Source organism: Dromiciops gliroides, chromosome 3, assembly GCF_019393635.1.
Source record: "Dromiciops gliroides isolate mDroGli1 chromosome 3, mDroGli1.pri, whole genome shotgun sequence".
Classification (NCBI taxonomy): Eukaryota; Metazoa; Chordata; class Mammalia; order Microbiotheria; family Microbiotheriidae; genus Dromiciops; species Dromiciops gliroides.
Genome location: NC_057863.1, coordinates 490,147,518 through 490,165,717, shown reverse-complemented (window position 1 = coordinate 490,165,717; position 18,200 = coordinate 490,147,518). Strand labels below are relative to the sequence as shown.

The 18,200-nt window shown below is 35.1% G+C and overlaps 1 protein-coding gene across 3 annotated transcripts in view; it reads left to right on the top strand.

Annotated features, from left to right (window-relative positions):
- The window catches only part of ZMYM2 (zinc finger MYM-type containing 2), a 95,155-nt gene that overhangs the window by 46,775 nt on the left and 30,180 nt on the right, over window positions 1-18,200 (top strand). For all 3 annotated transcript variants that reach the window (XM_043992042.1, XM_043992041.1, XM_043992040.1), the window contains 6 exons: window positions 823-894; window positions 5,636-5,786; window positions 7,131-7,246; window positions 8,485-8,601; window positions 15,161-15,311; window positions 16,877-17,049. In XM_043992042.1, coding sequence (XP_043847977.1) covers window positions 823-894; window positions 5,636-5,786; window positions 7,131-7,246; window positions 8,485-8,601; window positions 15,161-15,311; window positions 16,877-17,049 — 780 coding nt within the window. The remainder of the gene's footprint in view (window positions 1-822; window positions 895-5,635; window positions 5,787-7,130; window positions 7,247-8,484; window positions 8,602-15,160; window positions 15,312-16,876; window positions 17,050-18,200) is intronic.

Below are 18,200 nucleotides of genomic sequence, written 5' to 3'. Positions count from 1 at the left end.
ACAGTAAGTATCCAGCAGGTGGCGTTATTCCAATCGTTACATAACTTTTGAAAGTGTATCTATATACAATTTTAAAAATGTTTGTAGATACATATGTATGATTACCTTGGTCAGCTTAGGTGGTGCAGTGGTTAGAGTGCCAGGCTTAGAGTCAGGAAGACTCTTCCAAATATGAAATCTGGCTTTAGACACTTGCTAGCTATGTGACCCTGGCTAATTCACTTAACCTTGTTTTCCTCAGTTTTCTCATTTGTCAAATGAGCTGGACAAAGAAATGGCAAAATATTTCGGTATCTTTGCCCCAAAAAACCCCCAAAACAAACTGGGTCATGAAGAGTTGGGCATGACTGAAAATGACTCAACAACAACAGGATTTCCTTAGAAAAAATGATAGCGTCATAGGTAGAAGAGACCTTGGAAGTATTTTGTTAATCTTAAATATAAAACTACTCAATTATAGTCTGTTTACTTGCAATATTCACAACTATTTAATGAAATAGAACCCAGCTCTCCTGATTTGTCATCTATTTTTATTTTAATACTCTATGGTGTTGTTAATCCTTGTTGTAATTACATTTTCCTTAGGACTGATACTAAAGTTAGAATTTTCCAAACACAAACTAACTGGACAGAAGCTGAAAGTTTAAGATACGTTACGGGAAATTCACAAAGTATCATATTGAGAGTTACCTGTGTTTCAGCCACTTTCTTTCCTTTTAGTTTTCTTTTATTCCAACTTTATTTCTTCTTTACGTATGCAGAATTATCCAAATCTGAATGGTCCCAATTCTGGCGAAATCTAATTTCTTAATGTTTTTCCAGGTAGGTAGCCATCCCAGCTTCCTGAAGGAAGTTAGAGATCACATGCAGGATACCTTCCTGATGCAGTCAGAGGTAAGAATTCTGCCACTGCCTTTTTCTTATGATGTTATCAGAATGCTTGGTGTTTAAGATGTTTTAATCTTTTTATTATTACTTCTTGGTTTTATATCATGTTTCTGAATAATTAATTCTTTCTCTAGCAAGCCATCCATTATATAAAAAAGTCAGCTTAACAAAAATAACTAACACATCAACCTTATGTTGTATTATTTGAGGTGTCCTACCTTTGTTATGAGACCTCCTCAATGAAAGAAGGAAGTATAGTTTCTCAATTTTTTTTTTACCTTGGACTTACAGTAGAATTATAGGGTTTTTTTTTAATTGAAATTCTTCAGTATTACATATTAACTAAATATGAACTAAGTGCCTGCCTTGTATAGGACATTGTGTCTGATCTAGGGGATGGATTCAAAATTTAAATAGTTCTTCATTCTTAGTACCTACACATATGTGTGTTAAATAATACACTATAACACAAAAATTACAGAAAGAGGTACACAGAAGAAGCTGCATTTACATTTTATGCTTACTGATACTTGGAGGTTTATAGAGAATTCTGTAGACTGCTTGCTTACCTTGCAAATAGAGTGGGCAATAACTAGATTTTAGGAAGGTCTTGACTAAAAAGCAAAGACATTTCAATGAGTATGCTTTATGGAGTCATTGAAGATACCTAACAGTAGTGTGATCTCTATGTAAAAAATATTTTGTTAACATTATAAGGAGTGAGTAGAGAGTAGGGTGTGTTAGACTAAGTTATGATAGGTGTTAATGAAAGCCTGTATCGAGTGGTGGCATTTTGACAATAGAAGAGGGAATTATATTTGAGAAGTATTTCATAGGTAGATGGAATATGGAATAAGACATGAGATGAAAAATAGCCACAGGTTTACCGTCATTGGGGGTAGTTTAGGTCGCTCATTTCCTGAGTTCAAATCTGGCCTCAGAAACCTACTAGCTGTATGACCCTGGGCAAATCATTTTTTAGGCGGCGTGGGGGTGGGTCAGCTGGGGGTCGGGTGAGGAGTGTATTCTAGTCATGGAAGATGGCCAGTAAAAAGGTATGGAGAGGCGATGTAGAATTTTGTATGTCATGAACAGAAGGGAATGTTGGTTTGACTGAATCGTATGCACAGTGTGGGAGAGCTGGTGATGTCTAGTGAGATCATGATATGTAAGAATTTCATGCATTATAGGCATGAAAGGAATAGAGAGAAGAGACCAGTTTGGTTGAATTACAGAGTATGGGGCAGAAGAAAGGGAGGAGTAGCATTTAGTGAAGTTGAAAATGGTTGGGGCTAGATTGTATAGGGATTTAAAAACAGACAAATTTATGTTTTTACTTTAGAGGCAATAGGAAGGCACTAGATTTTCACATTCACACTTATGATTACTGTGTATTTCGCATCCCCTGTTTCCCCCTCTCTATTCCCCCCTCCCCAATACTCTCAGTCTCCTACCTCTCCCAGTCAGTTGTCTCCCCCCCCCCCCCTTTTTTTTTTTCCCCCTTAACCTCTTCCCCATCTACTTCCTTATAGGGTAAGATAGATTTCTATACCCGATCGAGTACATGTTAGTTCCTTTAGGAACCAATTCCATGTGAGTAATGTTTTCAAGTATTATCCACCATCTCCACCTCCCCATCTTCCCCTTTACTGTAAAAGCTCTTTCATACCTTTTTACATGAGGTAATTTACCCTATTCTCTCTCTCCTTTCCCACTTCTCCCAGTGCATCCCTCATTCTCACCTTTTAATTTTGTTTTTTTAGTTATTATCCCATCATAGTCAACTCACAATTATACCCTCTGGCTATGTCTACCCCTTCTAAATGCTGTAATAAGATAAAATTCTTAGGTCTTACAATTATCTTCCCATGTAGGAATGTAAAGAGTTTAACCTTATTGTATCCCTTATGATTTCTCTTTTTTCTTGTTTACACTTTTTTCCCCTTTGTTTAACACTTTTATGGTTCTCTTGAGTCTTGTATTTGAAAATCAGGTTTTCTTTTCAGCTTTGCTCTTTTCATCTGGAATGCTTGAAAGTCCTCAATTTCATTAAATGTGCTTCTCTCCCCCCCCCCCCCCCCCAAAGAGTTATAATCAGTGTTGCTGGGTAGGTGATTCTTGGCTCTAATTCCAGCTCCTTTACCCACTGGAGTATCATATTCCAGGTTCTCTGATTTCCTTAATGTAGATGTTGTTAAATCTTGTGCTATCCTAACTGTGACGTCACGAAATTTGAATTGTTTCTTTTTGGCTGCTTGGAATATATTCTCCTTCATCTGAGAACTCTGAAATTTGGCTATAATATTTCTGGGAATTTTCATTTTGGTGTCTCAGGAGTGATTGGAGGATTCTTTCAATTTCTGTTTTATCCTATGGTTTTAGGGTATCAGGCCAGTTTTCCAAAGTTACTTGAAATATAATGTCTAAGTTTTTTTTTTTCTTTTTGAGAATGGTTTTCAGGTAGTCTAATAATTCTTTTTTTTTGGTGAGGCAGTTGGGGTTAAGTGACTTGCCCAGCGTCACACAGTTAGTAAGTGTCAAATGTATGAGGCCAGATTTGAACTCTGGTCCTCCTGAATCCAGGGGCAGTACTTTATCCACTGCACCACCTAGCTGCCCCCTTGTATGGGATTTTAAAAGACCCATTGTGTGACCTTGCGCAAATTACCTAACCCTGTAAAATGAGCTGGAAGAGGAAATGGTGAACCGCTCTAGTATCTTTGCTAAGAAAACCCTAAATGGGATCCCAGGGTCAAACACAACTAGAAAATGAACAGCTCCATAAAAGAAAGAACCATGGTTCTAATGGCATAATGAGTTTTTGTTTTCACAATGGTCTAGGTAAAATGGCATCAGTTGATGAAAGTTGCTCATATTTCTCTCAACTCTCCCTTTTATTTTTTCTTGTGGTGCAGTAATATCCTATTTCATATAGCATTTTTTCAATCATTACCCAATTAATGGTCATTTCCCTAGTTTCTAGTCTCAACACTACCAAAAATAATTCTATAATATTTGTGTGTACATGTTTCCTTTTCCTCTTTTTTTTCCTTTCTTTTTTTCTTTCCTTTAGTGAGGCAGTTGGGGTTAAGTGACTTGCCTAGGGTCACACAGCTAGTAAGTGTCAAGTGTCTGAGGCTGGATTTGAACTCAGGTCCTCCTGACTCCAGGGCCGGTGCTCTATCCACTGCGCCACCTAGCTGCCCCTCCTTTTCCTCTTAATAAATTTGGGATGTCACTGGAATGTTGGAGTTAAAAGATGTTCATAGTTTACTGAGTTGTGGAGGCATAGTTCCAAGTAAGTTACTTTCCAGAATGGCTGGAACAAATCACAATTACATCTATTGATGAATTCTCCAAGGTTCTCTCCAGTTTCATAATCTATTATTCTTTTTTCTAGTAATAACAGCCACCATTTATATAGAACTTACTATGTGCCAGGCATTGTGCTTTTACAATTAACTTATTTGATCCTCATAACAACAACCTTGGAAGGTAGTTGCTATTATTCCTATTTTACAGATGAGGAAGCTGAGTTAGAAAGAAGCTAAGTGACTTCTTCAGGTCACACAGCTAGTATCTGAGGCCCAAGTGGAACTCAAGTCTTCCTAACTCTAGGCCCAGTGCTCTGTGCCTCTTGCCACATGATTGCCATCTACCTGCCACTTCAATGAAAACTATATAAGAGTTTCTGTTTAGGGTCTTTTTATTAATGTGCCTGTTTTCCCACAATTCTTCTATCATTGAAGGGTATGAGAGAACCTTGAGTTGCTTTAATTTTCATTTTTCTATTACTGATTTTTAGTGGGGTTTTTTTTTCACATTTTGAACATACTTTAGTTTTGATGGGTTTTATTCCTATAAATTTGAATCAATTCCTTCTGCATATAGGAAAGATTGCAGTTCTCATATTCAGTTTTTATTGCATTGCAATCTTCTGAATATCCTTGAAAGTGACAAATATTCTTTCAGAAGTTATTTGGAGTTTAGTCTAGGGATTAATTTATTAACTTGAATTTGTTTTCTGGGAATTGACCTTGATTGTGATTGTGTTTTATGGTTTGTGTATTTCAAATTCAGCTCCACTCTCCTGCAAACTTGTTCTGCTGATTTGTAGTTTCACTTCACTTTCATTAGCAAAAATTAATTTCTCTGTCAATTAATGTAGAAATGTGTACCCCTCTTCCCTAAATAAACACTTTTGTCTAGTTTTATCTGTAATCCATTATTGCATGTGATGTGAATTTTGGTAGAGAAGAAAATAAAAATAAAATAAATTTTTATTTATTTGTTTCCTTGTTCACTTGAGGGTTAAATGATTTGCCCAGAATCACACAGCTAGTGTCACTTCTCTTAGGTGGAATTTGAACTCAGGTCCTCTTGAATCCATGTCCCGTACTTTATCTACTGCGCCACCTAGCTGCCTCAGAAAACTGTATTTTAAAAAAGACTGGTAATTCATTTGGAAGTTAGTATCTTTGTTTAAAGTAATTGTAAACTGTTGAAGTTTTAGTTCCTGCCCAAAAGTCTGCATAATTATGGACTGGTATTTTAATGTGAACTGAATTCCTGACAGTAGTAGCTTTTGTATATTTTATAAAGTTATTTAGTTTATCCATTTTAATATATAATCTTTGGTTACCTTTAAAAATGTTTTCAGTCATCATACCATAAGACATAGACTAATTTTAGTTGAATTGATTTTTAACATTTTAATTAATGCACTGTTTTCTATTTTATGTTTTAGAAATATGGCAAATTGACAGCTTGTACTGGATGCAGAACTCAGTGCCGGTTTTTTGATATGACTCAGTGCATAGGTCCGAATGGATATATGGAGCCATACTGTTCAACTGCTTGCATGAACACACACAAGACAAAATATGCAAAATCACCAAGTAAGTTTAAAGTTTAAAAAAATTTATATATGTATACATATACATGTATGTATAAATGACATTTCCCCCTCTCTTGAACATCTTTTCTTTAGTTTTTGATATTTTTTTAAACTAGTCACATTACTAGTTTAGTAAGGAAATACTAATTCCATACTCTACTAAAAAGATTACTATCTTTAAAATGTTCGTTGGGGTTTCCTTGGACAGGAAGGCTAATATTCAGAGCCCAATCAGCTCAGATCCCACTAGAGTTTTCACTTGGGGCCTAGTCTTTGGGGCTCCAGATTATCATAATAAATAATGTTCTTCACTATGTTTAGATGCAGGGGGATGAAATCTTTAGTCATAGCAACTCTTAAAAATTATCTGCCATATTACAGGTATCTCTCAGTCTGTTTCATTGTTAGAGGATTCAGAATAACTATGCTAGTGAAATTCTAAAACCTTAAAGTTAATTATATTCTGTATAGCTCTAAGCAATTATTAAAATATTGGTAAAATTTTATTCCCTTTTCTCATGGCTAAAAATTTTGCTCCATCTGTGTTTCTAAAATATAGGGAGAGACTGAACTATTTATATCTTCCCTTGTGTTTCTAAGTAAAATATAGGACACTAGCCTTACCGATTAATTGACAGTGTGGTACTGTACTAAGGATGGAGGACAGGAGAAGGTTGCATTCAGATCCTGTCTTGATAGCTTCATGGGAAAGTCAAGCCTTCTCATTTTGCCCTTCCATATAAAATGAGGGTCTTGGAGTAGATGGATTCTTTTAAGGATCCTTCCAGCCCCACAGTCTTTGATCCTGTGATCTTATGAAAAGTATGCCATTTAAAAGTTACTGTTTACTTGTTTTCAAATAATATCTAGACTGGATAGACTCTAAAATTGTTACAGTCCTTTAGATTTTACTTTCTGAGCATTAGTGTGGCATCATGGATAGGAAATATTAGAATCATGAGACCTGGGTTCAAATTCACACCCCCAGAAACTTGATAGTTACAAGTCCCTTAACCTGTTTGAGTTTCAGTTTCTTCGTTTTTAAAATGAAGCTAATATTGATTGTTATACTACCTTCCTCATAGTGGTTTTATGAGAAATGCACTTTGGAAACCTTTTTTTTTTTTTTTTTTTTGGTGAGGCAATTGGGGTTAAGTGACTTGCCCAGGGTCACACAGCCAGTACGTGTTAAGTGTCTGAGGCCAGATTTGAACTCATGTACTCCTGACTCCAGGACCTGCACTCTATCCACTGCGCCATCTAGCTTCCCCTGGAAACCTTTTTTAGTCAGTAAAACTTTATCATTTAGTTTGCAAGGATCTTATGTGGACATTTTCTCTCTCAGGTGTGGGAATCATTTGTCACTTTTGTAAGCGAAATTCTTTACCTCAGTACCAAGCGACAATGCCTGATGGAAAACTGTACAACTTTTGCAATTCCAGTTGTGTGGCTAAATTTCAGGTTTGACATTTGTTTTATGTAATCTTTATCTGTATACATATCTGATACGTTACTTTTGTATGTGCCATCAACTCTTAAACTCTCTAATTCAGCTTTCCTACCTATTGTGATAGGATAATAAGATGTGACAACTCCAAATTGTCTTTTATACGTCTTACTGGACTTCAGAATACTGGGTTCATATACTTCACATACATAATACTAAGTTTAATTAAAACTATCCAGTTTTGGAGGGGACATAGGTGTCAGACTATTTCATTTAAATTACTTTTAGATTATCCTTAATTTATGCTTTTTAACTACATTCCTTAGACTGGATAATCAAAATTTTACTTTTTTGTATACCAGTTGTAAGATAAAGTATTATCAATGTTAATGCAGAAAGATTTAATGTAGTGCATAAAATTTGAGCCAGAGAATACAGAATACATTTGTATTATTTTTTAAATCCTGACTTTCAAGAGATGAAATATATTGTATATAAATTATGTATAAATGTGGTTGATGAACTATATCCTATCAAAAAGAATTTCATCTGTCAATGACAATCATATTTTAGTCCATTACAGAGTTTTGAAATTGCTGTTGCATGATTTACCCTAAGTGTTTGGCCTTAGGGCAGTATTTGGCTCCCCAACTTGATTGGCATCTCAGTCACAAGTATATGCTGGCAATGGCATTTGTTGCACTTAATTTCTTGATATATATTTCAGACCAAGGTTCATTACTTGGTGAACTCATGGTTGAGGTATATTAGGCTCAGAGAGTACATGCTGGTCTTGTGCCAAAGCTTAGGTTCAAATCATAAAAAAAAAATTCCTCACACTTGACTCATTTAATTAGTTTTAAAAATTAAATTTCCTTTTAAAGAAACATTTCCTGATTGGAAGGCAGGTGGTAGATGGATTTATAAAGTGTAATGAAAAGAGTACAGGCTGCGGTTCTAGTTAGTCTTCTGCTCCTGGTGCAGGAACGTTATGTAACTGCTATGTATTTTAGTTTCTGAATGTCTCTTATAATATAGAATATAGAATATAGAACTTTCTTCTTAAGCTCCCTTTAACTATGAATTACTAAGGTTTCTGAATATAAATACACGAAAACTCCTTTATCTTTTCAATATATCAGTGGTTTAAAAAAGTTTCAAGTTCACATTTTTATCACGTATCAATTTCACATAATTTTAGTAATCAGTATTAATTTAATTAAAATATAAAATTATTTTACTTGTGTTTCAGGCTCTTAGTATGCAGTCCTCCCCAAATGGTCAGTTTGCTGCACCAAGTGATATTCAGTTGAAATGCAGTTACTGCAAAAATTCCTTTTGTTCCAAACCTGAGATACTGGAATGGGAGGTAAGTTGTTGTTTGTTGCTATTTTAAAGTTAATTTTATCATTTAGAGGAATTTTGTACACATTCCACAGTAGCATTGATTTGGTTAAGCTTTATTTTTTACATTAGTACTTCTTTCTAGGAAAGAAATAATTTTAGTTTTTGTAAGAACACTGTTTTCTCAGAAATATCTTACATTTTTTCCCTTTATTGCTATAAGAAGTCATTTTTATTTGTAATGTCTGCCAACTTTGTCATACCTGGTTAATTATTATTTTTAAAATTGTGCTTAAGAGACTAGGTATGTAATTTGTTAAATATTGCTTTTAAACCTATAGCCCCTATTTCTCTTCAGCCTTCCCTCCTTTTTCCATTTTCTCCTTTTCTCTGACAATTTCCCATTTGTGATCCTGTTTGTTAGTATGCATTCCAATTAAGGAACTTTTTTTTGGTTCTCATTGCCTTTTTCAAATCATAAAAGTATTATTTTCCAATTACATGTAAAGGTAGTTTTCAACATTTGTTTCTATAAGATTTTGTTTCAAATTTTTCTCTCTCCCTCAGACAGAAAGTAATCTGATACTGATTATATATGTACAATCACATTAAATATATTTCTTCTTTTTTTCTTTTTGTGGGGAAGTTGGGGTTAAGTGACTTGCCCAAGGTCTCACAGCTAGTGTCAAGTATCTGAGGATGGATTTGAACTCAGGTCCTCCTGAATCCAGGACCAGTGCTTTACCAGTGTGCCACCTAGCTTCGTGTTAAACATTTCTGCATTAGTCTTGTTGTGAAAGAAGAATCAGAATAAAAGGGGGAAAAAAAACACCAAAAAGTGGAAAATGTATGGTTCAACCTGCCTTTAGATTCCATAGTTCTGTTTTCCATATGTGGAGAGCGTTTTCTATCATGAGTCCTTTGGAATTGTCTTGGATCATTGTATAACTCTTCTCAGCAATACTTACGTCTATCACAGTTGATTATTGTACAATGTTGCTGTTATGTGTACAATGTTCTCCTGGTTCTTCCTACTTCAGTCAGCATCAGTCCACTTAAATCTTTCCCGGGTTTTCTGAAATCTGCCTGCTCATCATTTCTTACAGCACAGTAGTATTCCATTACATTCATATACCTCAACTTGTTCAGCCTTTCCCCAGTTGATGGGCGTCCTCTTGATTTCCAATTCTTTGCTACCACAAAGAAATCTACCATAACTATTTTTGTACATGAGGGTCCTTTTCTCTCATGGGATACAGACTTGGTAGTGATATTACAAGGTCAAAGGGGTATGTGCAGTGCCATAGCCCATTGGGCATAGTTCCAAGTTGCTCTCCAGAATGGTTGGATCAGTTCACAATTCCACTAATAATGCATTAGTGTTCCAAGTTTTTCACAACTTCTTTAACATTTGTTATTTTCCTTTTTTATCATATTAGCCAATCTGATAGGTGTGAAGTGCTACCTCAGAGTTCTTTTAATTTGCATTTCTCTATTCAATAATAGTTTAGAGCATTTCATATGGCAATAGATAGCTTTGATTTCTTCATCAGAAAACTGCCTGTTCATATCCTTTGACCATTTTTCAGTTGGGGAATGACTTACATTCTTATAACTTTGATTTAGTTCCCTATATATTTTAGAAATGAGGCCTTTATCAGAAACATTGGCTATAAAAATCGTTTCCTAGCTTTCTGCTTCCCTTCTAATTTTGGCTGCATTGCTTCTTTTTGTACAAAAACTTTTTAATATAATCAAAATCATACATTTTGCCTTTCATAATATTTTCTATCTTTTGTTTGGTCATAAATATTCTCCTCTCCATAGATCTGAAATGTAAAGTATTCCTTCCTCTCCTTATTTACTTTATGTCAAAATCATGTACCCGTTTTGACCTTATTTTGGTATACAGTTTAAGCTGTTGTTCTATGCCTAGTTTCTGCCATATTCTCTTATGGTTTTCTCTGCAGTTTTTGTCAAATATTGAGTTTTTATATCAGAAGCTGGAGTCTGGGTTTATCCAGTAGATTACTAAAGTCATTTAGTGTTGTCTCCTATGCCTAACCTATTCCATCAATCCACCACTCTATTTCTTAGCCAGTACCATATAGTTTTGATGACTACTGCTTTATAGTATAGCTCAAGATTTGGTATGGTTAGCCCACCTTCCTGTGCATTTTTTTCATTGGTTCCCTTGATATTTTTGACCTTTTGTTTTTTTTAATTAATTTTTAAATTATTTTTCTAGCTGTATAAAATAAGTTTAGGTAGTCTGATTGGTATGGCACTGAGTTAGTAAATTAGGTAGAACTGTCTTTTCTTTTTTGGCAGGGCAATTGGGGTTAAGTGCCTTGCCCAGGGTCACACAGCTAGTAAGAGAATTGTCATTTTTATTATATTAGCTTGGTCCATCCATGAGCAATTGATATTTTTCCACTTATTTAGATCTGATTTATATTTGTGTGAAAAGTGTTTTGTAATTGTGTTCATAGAGTTCCTGAGTTTGTATTGGCAGTTAGACTCCCAAATATTTTATAATGCCTACAGTTACTTTAAATGGAATTTCTCTTTTTTGCTTTTGCTGCTGAGCTTTGTTGGTCATGTATAGAAATGCTGATGATTTATGTGTATTTATTTTATATCCTGCAACTTTGCTAAAGTTGTTAATTGTTTCAAGTAGTTTTTCTTTTGATTCTTATGGATTCTCTAAGTATACCATCACATCATCTTGAAGGAGTGATAGTTTTGTTTTCTCCTTGTCTATTCTAATTCCTTTAATTCCTTTTTCTTCTCTTACTGGTAAAGCTAATATTTCTAGTACAATGTTAAATAATAGAGGTGATAATGGGCGCATCCCTATATCCCCAGTACATATAATGCTTGCTGATGGTTTTAGTAGATACTGCTTATCATTTTAAGGAAAACTCCATTTATTCCTATGCTTTCTAAGTGTGTGTGTGTGTGTGTGTGTGTGTGTGAGTGAGCAATGGGGGTTAAGTGACTTGTCCAGGTTCACACAACTAGTAAGTGTCACGTGTTTGAGGCCAGATTTGAACTCGGGTCCTCCTGACTCCAGGGCCGATGCTCTATCCACTGCGCCACCTAGCTGCCCCCCCAAGTGTTTTTTAATAGGAATGAATGCAGTATTTTGTCAAAAGCTGTCTCTTCATCTATTGATCATCATATAATTTTGGTTAATTTTGTTATTGATGTCGTTGATTTATATTGATAGTATTCCTAATGTTGAAACAGCCCTGCATTGCTAGTATAAATCCCACCCTGGTCATAATGTATTATCATGATGATAAATTGCTGTCATTTCCTTGCTAATATTTTATTTTAAATGTTTGCATCAGTACTCAGGGAAATTGGTTTATAATTTTTTTTCTGTTTTGACTCTGCTTGGTTTATATATGATCACCGTATTTGTATCATGAAAGGATACTACTCCACCTATTTTTCCAAAAAATTTATATAGTATTGGAATTGATTTTTCTTCCAATATTTGGTAGAAATCGCTTGTAAACCCATTTGGCCCTGGAGATTTTTTCTTCGGGAGTTCATTGAAGGCCTGTTATATTGCCTTTTTTTGTTTTGTGGGGGGGGGGGGGGGCGCAATTGGGGTTAAGTGACTTGCCCAGGGTCACACAGCTAGGAAGTGTTAAGTGTCTGAGGCCAGATTTGAACTCAGGTCCTCCTGACTCCAGGGCTAGTGCTCTATCCATTGCGCCACCCGGCTGCCCCTCCCTGATTGCCTTTTAAGGCACATTTTGTACCTATGTGTGTTGCCTTGCATTCTTTCACATGGTTTAACTTGCCTTTTCATGAAGGCACATGTATAACTTTCAGTATATAGCGTGTAATATGGATAGCTTTTTCAAGCCAGGACTACTTCTCTAGGCCTTGGTACTATTTCCTTAGCCATATTACCAAGATAGTGGCCTAGTTTGAATTTGTTTCCAACGTCTGTTTTAATAATAATAATCTTCAATTTTTATCCTTTAGGACATCTTGAAAGCCCATATTTAAGCCCATGTTTTATAGTAGAGTTTTGCAGGATAAATTTATTGGCTGTGTAGTTAGGACACCAGGTTGATTGTAAAAACACATACTTGTTATCTTTGAAACAAGAAATAGTCAAAATTTGGAAAGGGAAGAGAGAAACAAACCTTCATATAGTGCTAACTGTTAACCTCTGTGCTAAGCACTTAAAAAAAATGTCATTTGAACTTGACAACAACCCTGGGAGGTAAGTGCTATTATTTTTCCCCATTTTATAGTTAGGGAAACTGAGGCAGACATGTTAAGTGATTTGACATGGTTCACACAGCTAGTAGTGTCAGAAATTATATTTGTATTTGAGTCTTACTGATTCTAGCCCTGTAGCTCTATCCACTGTGCTGCCATTGCTTCTCAATAATAGCTAACCTTTTTTTTTTTTTTAAGTGAGGCAGTTGGGGTTAAGTGACTTGCCCAGGGTCACACAGCTAGTAAGTGTCAAGTATCTGAGGCCTGATTTGAACTCAGGTACTCCTGACTCCAGGGCTGGTGCTCTATCCACTGCACCACATAGCTGCCCCAATAGCTAACCTTTTAAGGACATTTTAAAGTTTTTGAATTATTTTACATATATTTTCTCATATGGTCCTGAAAGGAGCCCTGGGAAAAAGCAATTGTTATCCTCATTTTACAGGTCAGGAAACTGAGTCCCATAGAGGTTAAATGACTTCGTTTTAGTCTGTAACGATTGGAATGACGCCACCTGCTGGATACTTACTGTAGAAGAGTTCTGCCCATGAAGCGAAGGTCTTTGAGGGCAAGACCAGGAGTCTTTTCTTTGGCGGGGAGGAAGTGACGCAGACTAGTGGGAGGAGGAAGGAAGAGACTGGCACTGACTCTGGGTCTCTTTCCTGAGGACGCTGGCGGAGAAGGGAGCTAGAAATGTGCTCTCCCTTTAATAGATAGGAATCTAGGCCTTTCTCTCTCTCTTTACCAAATTCTTATTCTCCTTAATAAATGCTTAAAAGTCTAACTCTTGCTAAAGCTTGTAATTGATTGGCGACCACTCATTAGATATTTTAGACAGACTAGCAAGAATTTTAGCCCTTAACAAGTCACATAGCTACTAAATGTCTAAGGCAGAATTTGAACTTGAGTCTTCCTGATTCCAAATCCAGCATTCTTCATTCTTCTACCCTAATTGGTCCTAATATGTATGGGGCAGAGTTGAGGTTCAAAAAACTAAGTCCTTTGTGAAATTTATGTTTTAATGATATGTATTGTGGACCAACAGTCTGGCCTAGCAGAAGATTCAGTATTTTAGTGGAAGGCATACTGTAGTCATGGTACCCGTTGGTCTGCTATCTTAGCAGGGGGAAGGGGAATTCTCAAGGGAGTTATGTAGTTGAAAGAGTCTTAAGTATAGGTGCTTTTTTATAGACATGAAGACTCAATACATTTAAAACTCTCAGATTTAATTCTCATATTGTCATGGTATACTAGTACTGTCTTTATGCTTTTGCATTGTTTATTTCAGTGTGTTTGGCATATAGCTCATTCCAATTTGTGTCAATCTGTTTATTTCATCCTCTGACCCTTAATTGTCAAGTTCAAGTACTTTGTCCCTTTTTAAAAGCTCTTACCTTCTTCCCATTAAAGGGGCAAAAATTATTCTTTCCAAGTTCCCACTTTCACCAAGCTGTTGGCCTAAATGTTCAATTCTATATAGCTCTTGTATAATATCATTTTGGGAGCAGAGTACTAGTCATTGCTCAGTCTTACAGGATTATTTCAGCATACTCATTTGTCATTTAGTTTTTCAGCTTTTTCTACTATTGCAACTTCAGTACTAGAAGTCCTGCTATCATTGATTTGGGCTTAATTTTGGTTTGGAAAGAGGTATGACTGTCTTTCAATTAGATTTAATATATAGTTATTTGGAACCTAAGAAGAGACTAACATTCTGGGTCCACATGGCAAGCCAGAGTCCATAACCTGTTTCTGTTATGTCACTTTAAAGACATGGATCAGTTTCTTAGCTTTTTTGTGCGCCAGTTAACTGTACATCAGTACAGTCCTGAGATTCTCACATGTATCAGTAGAACCTAACATTGTGAGTTCCCCCACAATGATAAAATTTATAATGTGGACTTGTAAAATTCTGCAAGGCCTGTTCTGCAGACCCTAAAATGAAGAACCTGTGATTGATGCTCTCAAGCAACTGTGGTGGAGAGCATATAACATGTAAGCAGACAGGTAAACTCCAAAGTGATTTAAAGGGGGGAGCAGTTGACAACTGGGTGGACAAAGGAGGGTTTTCATAAGGCAGTTGGTATTTCAAGTGACAGCTTTGAGGTGGAAAATGGATATATGTCTTCTGGGAAATTCTGATCTTCCCAGAGAATAATTAAGTCTTTTGAGGTAAATGTCAAAAATGAAAATGGTCATCAGGGACACAGGAATTGCATCTGTTTCAGTAATACCTTTTAAAGGGCTCTGGATTCCCAGTTTTAGCTAAATTAACCAATATTGTTCTTATAATGTTCACTTGTCATTTAAATTTGTTATTGCTTTCTTGTGTTTAGAACAAAGTGTATCAGTTCTGCAGCAAAACATGTTCAGATGATTATAAGAAGTTGCATTGCATTGTTACGTATTGTGAATACTGCCAAGAGGAGAAGACTCTGCATGAAACAGTAAATTTCTCTGGAGTTAAGAGGCCATTCTGTAGTGAAGGTAGGTGTTTACCTTTGTAAACTTTATTTCATTTATTTATTTATTTTTTTGCCAGCCAGTGAGGGTTAAGTGACTTTGCCCAGAGTCACACAGCTAGTGTCAAGTATCTGAGACTGAATTTGAACTCAGGTTCTCCTGAATCCAGGGCCAGTGCTTTATCCACTGCACCACCTAGCTGCCCCTGTTTTTGTAAACTTTAAATAATGATTTTTTTGGGATAATTTTTATGCCAAACACTTTTTAAGCATACCAATAGAAAATCAATTTTTTTCTTTTGCTTAGTTAGGTATTTTGATAGATTTGGATCAGAGGTTTATTTTTTGTAAAATAGGAATAATTATCTGATCTTTTCAGAGAAATTATAAAATTAAAATCAATTAGAAATGCTAGAAAGGTGCTGTGGAATGATAGATGCAATATGAGTATTGTTTTTGACTTGTGAAGAAAGACTTTGAAATACAATTTTTCAGATTACAGTAATAGGTTGCACAGTTTTTTTTTGGTAAAAATAAGCAATTCTGATTTCTTCAATATTTATGGCTGTCATAAAATTTTATTCTCTGCTGTTGTTCAAGGCACAATGGATGATATACAGGTAATGTAATTCATGATCTTTGTCCTCAACTAGCATTTAGAATGTTATTGATTAAAAACACATTAACAGAGTCCAAATAAGAAAAAATACTTATACTAGTGGAAGAAATTGGTTAACTAAAAGAAAAAACTTTATATAGTACTGGTTCTTAACTTTTTTTTGCGTCATAGACTCTTAGCAATCTGATGATGCCCATGAACCCTTTCTCAGAATAATATTTTTAAATGCCTAAAATATAATGCATAGGATTATAAAGAAAATCAATTATTTTGAAATACAGTTATTGAAAGTTTAAAAAATGGATCCTGGCTTAAGCGGTCCCATCATAATGTTGTGAGTTTAGGAGGAGAAAATTTTACATTGGTGTGATAACATAAGTTTTCTGGTAGAACAGTCCAAACAAAATATCAGAGGTAGGAAATGGAAAGGCTTTTTTAGGAGATAGTGAAGGAATATACTTGTAGTGCATCATTTATCAGATAGTAGAATAGGGGAAGATAAGGTAGTAAAGGGCAGCCAATATAATTCTCTATTACCTTAAGGTCTTTTTTGACTCAACCTAATTATGTATTACATGCAATTTAATCATTTTATGGAGTCTTCCTAACATACTTCCTTTTTCAGTCTTATTGTCACATTAGAGTGCAAGTTTGTTAAATTCAGTAGTTAAATTCACACAAATTATTTGAAACTGATACTAGTATATTGCCTTGTGTTTTTGTTGGGGATACTATAGATAACTCAACCTTTTTTTTTTTAGTGAGGGAGTTGGGGTTAAGTGATTTGCCCAGGGTCACACAGCTAGTAAGTGTTAAGTGTCTGAGGCCTGATTTGAACTCAGGTACTCCTGACTCCAGGGCTGGTGCTCTATCTACTGCGCCACCTAGCTGCCCCTCCACCTTTTTTAACCCCTCTTTTGAAGAAAACGTAATGGTTATTTATTTCAAGATTAAATATTGGTATCTTTCAGGCTGCAAGCTACTCTATAAACAAGATTTTGCAAGACGTTTAGGATTGAGATGCGTTACTTGCAACTATTGTTCCCAGCTTTGTAAAAAGGGAGCAACTAAAGAACTTGATGGCGTTGTGAGAGATTTCTGCAGTGAAGAGTGCTGTAAAAAATTTCAAGATTGGTACTATAAGGCAAGTAACTCAGAATTTTAGATGGATTCTACAGCTGCTTTAACTGGTCACTAACAAAGAGCTACATTTGAGTACCTCATTACAAATGTTACAGTTCATAGTTCTTTAAAATTTCCCTGGAGTGAGTTTAGGATTGTTTCTGCCATATAGTCAGTAAAGATATGGCTTTCATTTCAGTTGATGTTTGTAACTTGACATAGCATTTTTCTTGTGAAATACTTGTATATATACCTCTTAAATAATAGACTAGATTGATATCTGTTTAATAGTTTAGTTTTATAAATCAAGTTATTTTTATAATTATTGTTTTAACTAATGAAAGCTATTTTTGATGATTGTTTACAAATATTAGTAGTCAATTATTGCTTTGAACATTTGAGATGTATTTTAGATGTGTTCTTTTTTTTGCCACCTCAAGCCTACTCCTAAATTTAATTGTGAATTTTGGAGTCTTTGTTTTTTTCAGTGTTTTCGAGGTGAAAGGACTTTCCATGGAAAAACAAGAGACCAAAGGCATTTCTTTTGAAGCTTTAATCCAATTATTTTACTTTTTAATACTCAGGAAGGTTTAATAATTTTGGTCCATTTTGCACAGCATTGGTTATCTTGTAGGTGGGAGAGTGTAAAATTGGACTGAGGTAGTCAAATATTACCCTGGAGAAAGTATTTACTAGTTCCTGTGCCAGCAACATGGAAAACCATCTCAATAACTAAAGCTTCATTATGGATACAGTTCTAAAGCTTAAGAAGACAGAATTCATCACCACCTTTACAAAATTGTGAGCTACCTCTGAGGAAATAAACAATAAGATTTGAAATGTTGGCGAATATTATGCATTCCATTTATGAAATTGATTGGTCATTGAAATGGAACTAACTCTTGACAACTTGAAGGATGTCTTGGAATGACTCCAGAAGATCTGCAGTTAAATATGTAGTTACTTATTAATTTTTTAGGTGAAAAGAAGCAATTAAGAAATTTTGAATATATGCCATTTTAGAACATTAAGCAAGATATAAATCTGAATTGTTAGGAATGCAAAATTGAGGTTAAAGGTTTCATTTTGTTTAAAAGTTATTTTTAAAATTACTGCTTTTTTTGTTGGTATTGATTTAAACCTTTGAATTTCAGATCTAAATTGAAAAGCCAG